Here is a 5,838-nt window from a genome sequence, read left to right on the forward strand (position 1 = left end):
TGGGAATCCAGCTGCTGCCGCCCCTCTTGCTGGGAATCCAGCTGCTGTCGCCCCTCTTGCTGGAAACCCAGCTGCTGCCGCCCATGTTGCTGCCTGCGTCCAGTCTGCGGCCAAGTCTCCTGCCACACCACTTGCTATCGTCCAACCTGTGTCATCTCCACCTGCCCCCGCCCCATGCCCTGTGCCTCCTCTTGCTGCTAAATCTTTGCTTTCAACACACCACTTCCTTATCACCTCCTTTCCTACAGATGAAGGCTCCGCTTTAAAACATGTGGAGTGCTCAAGAGAATGGATCTGTGTCCCATAAGCAAACCTCATCCTTAGAAATTCTGTATTTGCGCTCTACCTTTTGTCCAAACTCCCTGCCTTCCAAATGAATTCATTGAGAGTCTCCTAATAAATCTACAAATTTCTCTCCAACATCCCCCACCTCTTTGACTTCAGGATATTTAGTCATCATGCCTAAAGAATTCGAAGATTGCCTCCATCATTTGTAGGGCCACAGATCTAAACGCCCCCGACCTCGAAGTCCAGGGAAGTCTCTGAAAGTCTTTTGCAAAGATTTTTGTACCTTGTTGTTTCCATGTACCAAAATAAACCTTCATTCTATTGGCACTAAAAATTGAATCCGATTGCTATTCCATTTCTTACAAAGGTTTTATACTTGGGTTCTGGGTGATTACACTTTATCCACACCTGTAGGGCAGACAGCACACAGGAGCCAACCTACCAACAGAGGTCAACTGACATCAATCACTGCCTAGAATTTCTAGAAAAGTCTTTTCAGGCTTAGGCAAATCAACTAGTCATTTTGTAGGCTTTAGATAAAAAGAGTGAACCTGAAGTCATGAAATATACATGAATATATCAACGGGGGAACGTTTTGGAAAGATTGAATACAATTCATTATCTTTAAAAAAATAATTTCAACTTTTATTTTAGAATTAAAGAGTACATATTCATATTTGTTACATGTCATGTGAGGCTGAGGTTTGGGGGACAAATGATTCTGTCGCCAGGTAGTGAGCAATGGGCCATTCTTAGCCCTTCCTCTCTCCCTCTCTCCCCAATCATTCCCATCTTTGTGTCCATGTGTACCCAGTGTTTAGCTACCATTTGTAAGTGAGAACATGCAATATTTGGTTTTCTGTTCCTGGAATAATTTGCTTCGGATACTGTCCTCCAGCCACATCCATGTTGCTGCAAAAGACATAATTTTATTCCTTTTTATGGCTGTGTAGTATTCCACGGTGTAAAAGTGTCACATGTTTTTTATCCAATGCACTGTTGATGGGCACCTAGACTGATTCCATATCTTTACTATTGTGAATAGTGCTGTGATCTTTTAAAGTACCATCTTTCAGTTTCTTCCTTCCTTCCCCTCCCCTCCCTTCTCCTCCCTTCCCCTCCCCTCCATTTCCCTTCACTCCCCCTCCCCTCCACTCCCCTCCCCTTTCCTCCTCTCCCTTCTTCTCCCCTCCCCTCCTCTCCCTCCCCTTCCTCTCCCTTCCCCCCACCTTCCATCCTCTCCCTTACCTTCCCCTCCCTTCCCTTGCCTTCCCCTCCTCAGTGTTAATCCCAAGAGCTTTAATAAACCTCCTGCATGTTGCTCTCCATCTCAGTGTCTGCTTCCTGGGGAACAAAGGCTGTCCCCCAAAACAATTTGAAATTTGGGATAGTAAATTTGAGAGCTGAAATGACAGACTGAAATGTTACTTTTAATGTTTTAGTTCATGAAAGAAACAAGAAGGTAGACACCATAGCAGAAAAAAATATTTAACAGACTGTAGAAAAATTATGAATTTTATATAAATCACATTTATTATTTTCTGAGGATTTTTACATCATTTATACACAAATATATGTGCTTTAAACATTTCGATGACACAAAACAATGTGACCAAAGGTAGGTTTCCCATCACGGTCTTTGCCAATCCCATTCAAGACCTAATGTTACAAATTGAGATACATCCCCATTAAATGCATTTGTACCACATGTATGTATTTATGTGAAAACCTGGCTTTGGTTGCACATCTCTTGTTCTGACATTTATTCAAACATTATTTTATGTCTTCCAGAAAATGTTAACACTTTTCTTCACATGGGCTTGTCAGATTTTTTTATATATTTTTCTATTTACTCTTGAGAATTGTGAGTACATTTTTTCCCATGACATTTTAGAGAGAATGACTGCTAGTGTATAAAAGTCTATAGATTAGTATAAATTCATATTTTATCTGGTCTCATGATTAATACTAATGCCCAGCTGACCCTCCAGGTGTGCAATCTTGGTGGCCAAGTGCCTCCAGCCTCAGGCCTGTCCCCAGGGTTTGTCCCCAGATGCCCACAGTGGGGACCTACCATTATTAGCACAAACATTCTTGGGATTTTCTAAATTTCCTCTCTTACTTTCCCCATTTTCTCACTTGTGCTTCCTGGATCCATCACCCAAATAAATTACGTGCACTGAAGTTTTTTCCCCAAGGTTTGCTTTGGGTAGAATTCAAGCTAAGACAATAGATGTTCAGCAAACATTTTTGACTGACTGGTATCAAATGGGCAATAATAGTTACACCAATCAATAAAAGTAAAAGTGGGAAGTCAGGAGGTGAAGGAGAACCAGTGTTACCATTTGGTGTTGACCTGCTTCCTGTCTTTTTTCCTGTGTGAATACAGGCATGAGTGTTAAACACTGCATCCCTGGTTATTTGTAAACAAGTCTCATTCTATAAATTGATTCTTAACTTCCACAACTTGCCACATGTTATTTATCAGGTGACATGTTACCTACCACATAAATAAGTGTAAATTTCCTGAAATGAAACTATGATCTCTTTGTTTGGAATGTTTTTCCCTCTCTTATCCGGAAGTCAATTTTAAAGGATTTACACGCCTCTATGTCATCAAAAAGCCTTCATTCACTCAACAAACATTTACCACGAGTGTGCTGTGTGCTGACTATCACGGTAACAAGAATAAATGCCGTAGCCCATGGCTTCAGGATATTTGCGTTGCACATGGAGGAATGACAGAAGTAAATTATTATAACAGGGTAGAATGTATCAGATTATGAGTGCAAGGCAGGAAATAATGATACATAAATGGGGTAGCTTATTAGGAAAAATATTATTGAGGAGGAAATATGTTAACTGGGTCTTGACAGGTAAGTAGGAGTTTGCAGAGTGGACAAAAAAGATGAAATCTTCCAAGAAGATAAAACAGTTTCAGAAAGTTTAGCAAACTTTATTCTTTATGGCTTTCTTGGCTACACTAAGACATATTACGCTGGCTTTCTCTTTAATCTTGGACCAGTTTTTGTTTGTTTAACTTTTTAATGCTTCTTTAGAGTATTCCACCAAAAGAGTAATAAAAATATACACTACTTCATAAGGTTGTATTAAAGAGTGAAAACGAAACATAAATATTAGGCACAAAGCCTGGTACATAGTCAATACGTCACAAGCAATATATATACACTGAAGGTGTGTGGAACTTATCCACATACTGTACAATTTTGTTTTAGTGGTTTAATGAAAATATTTGTAATTATTTTTATTTTTGCCAAACTCTGTTTCCTATGCGTGTGTCTCATTCAAGTACCTGCAAGAAAAAGATGAGGGTTTATCCATTGTACACCCAGAGTCCCTCGTAAAACATCTTTGATGCATGTTATTGAAGACTTAATAATTCTGAATATTGTTTATATATAAGAATTACTTTTGTAAATGAAAAATCCATCATGCAATTCCGATGATCAAAGATAAATCAGGCTGGGTGCGGTGGCTCACGCCTGTGATGTCAGCACTTTGGGAGGCCGAGGCGGGCAGATCACAAGGTCAAGAGATTGAGACTGTCCTGGCTAATGGTGAAATCCCATCTCTACTAAAAATACAAAAACTAGCTGGGCGTGGTGGCACTTGCTTGTAGTCCCAGCTACTCAGGAGACTGAGGCAGGAGAATCGCTTGAACCCAGGAGGCACAGACTGCGTTAAGCTGCGATTGCACCACTGCACTCCAGGCTGGGTGACAGAGCGAGACTCCGTCTCAAGAAAAATAAATAAATAAATAAATCAAAACTTCCTACTCTTAATGGCTATCCTATAGGACATACAGCAAAATGTGTTTTTGCCCTTTAAAGACAGTGAGTCATGGGTAAGTACTTTCACTGGAGGCTGTGGAATAAGATCTGGCACAGAGTTTCGAACTTCCTTGGGATCTGACCATCTCCCAGACCATCCAAGATGCACACATGGGATCAGAGTCATCCTCATTAGGGCATCCTTCTCCCAAATGAATCCTTCCTTCTAATTCCTTTCCAGCGTTTCACCTGACCAACACATTCTTTGACAACAAAAGATATATCCATATTACAAAAAGCGCACCCATGATTTGCAGAGAGCAATCTATAGGTAGGAGGGAGAGTCACATTTAAAAAAAAAAGTCAGAGAGTCACATGACCAGCGCTTTGTAAAAGACACTGCATAGGCCAGGGACGAAGGTGACACTGACTAAGGAAGAAATATGACAAGCTTTTCCAGTGAAAACGCAGGAGCACAGCAGGAAAAGGAAACGTGTTATGTTTTCTGTTTTGAAGTATTTAACTAGAAACACACAATTATGCAATTACATGACTAAGCTTTCCAGCAGGCAAATAATAACAAGAAAATAATGGCGTGGTGGCAACGGGTCTTCAGCAGGGTATAAAAGGGGTCATGGGCCCAGAAGGCTTTCAAACCCAAGAACTTCACTCTCCTGGAAACCCACCCAGATCCTCCAACTTCTGACACCATGGTCGATTCCTGTTGTGGCTCTGTGTGCTCTGACCAGGGCTGCGGCCAAGACCTCTGCCAGGAGACCTGCTGCCCTCCCAGCTGCTGTGTGTCCAGCTGCTGCAGGCCCCAGTGCTGCCAGTCTGTGTGCTGCCAGCCCACCTGCTGCCGCCCCAGCTGCTGTCAGACCACCTGCTGCAGGACCACCTGCTGTCGCCCCAGCTGCTGCATTTCCAGTTGCTGCCGGCCCAGCTGCTGTGTGTCCAGCTGCTGCAGACCCCAGTGCTGCCAGTCTGTGTGCTGCCAGCCCACCTGCTGCCGCCCCAGCTGCTGCATCTCCAGCTGCTGCCGCCCCTGTTGCTGGGAATCCAGCTGCTGCCGCCCCTCTTGCTGGGAATCCAGCTGCTGCCGCCCATGCTGCTGCCTGCGTCCAGTCTGTGGCCAAGTCTCCTGCCACACCACTTGCTATCGTCCAACCTGTGTCATCTCCACCTGCCCCCGCCCCATGCGCTGCGCCTCCTCTTGTTGATGAGCCCGCTTGCCCTGGCTCACCTCTCCCTTCACTGCTGGCCCACAGATGTAGATCCTTCTGTGCTGACCATTAGGATGCATGGAGTGGTATTGATGTCATTTCACAGGGTAGACCTCATGTTTCCAATGAGCCCATCACCATACTGCTGACTCTGTGAGAACATTCTGGTTCATTTTAAACTCCCTCCCTTGCTTTCTTTTTCTTCCAGTGATGGCACCAAATAGGAACTAATTTGTAATACACTAGCTAAGACATTTTTCCAATCCTGTAAAGTCTTCATTCTCTTTATCATTTTGAGCCTATAGATTTTCCTTTCCAATGAGGTAGACATTATTTCCCTTTCCAAAGTATTATTTGTCTATCATCCTTTTCTCTTATAAAGATAGGAGGCTGCCCCTCCCATGCTCTCCTGCTTTCTCCCTGCTCTCTCTTCCTTTCTCTGAACAGGTTTGCCAGACTTTTCCTGTTTTATTAGTTCTTTATCTTTATTGTGTTCACAAAGTAGATTTTATTAAACTTTTCATTTAGAAATCTTT

At 42.8% G+C, this 5,838-nt stretch overlaps 1 protein-coding gene and 1 pseudogene across 2 annotated transcripts in view; both read left to right on the top strand.

The window, feature by feature from the left end:
• The window catches only part of LOC116552852, a 20,680-nt pseudogene extending 20,063 nt beyond the window's left edge, over window positions 1–617 (top strand). Inside the window, exon 2 of the transcript XR_004269530.1 lies at window positions 1–617. This exon is cut by the window's left edge and continues 281 nt beyond it. The product of XR_004269530.1 is annotated as a keratin-associated protein 4-6-like (transcript).
• A 4,132-nt stretch (window positions 618–4,749) lies between these two features.
• Window positions 4,750–5,838, top strand: LOC116552831 (keratin-associated protein 4-7-like). The gene has a single exon (XM_032279719.1). The coding sequence runs from the start codon at window positions 4,790–4,792 to the stop codon at window positions 5,297–5,299; it is 510 nt and encodes a 169-aa protein (XP_032135610.1). The 5' UTR covers window positions 4,750–4,789; the 3' UTR covers window positions 5,300–5,838.

Source organism: Sapajus apella, unplaced genomic scaffold (genome assembly GCF_009761245.1).
Source record: "Sapajus apella isolate SASKATOON/1434 unplaced genomic scaffold, GSC_monkey_1.0 scaffold12, whole genome shotgun sequence".
Lineage (NCBI taxonomy): Eukaryota > Metazoa > Chordata > Mammalia > Primates > Cebidae > Sapajus > Sapajus apella.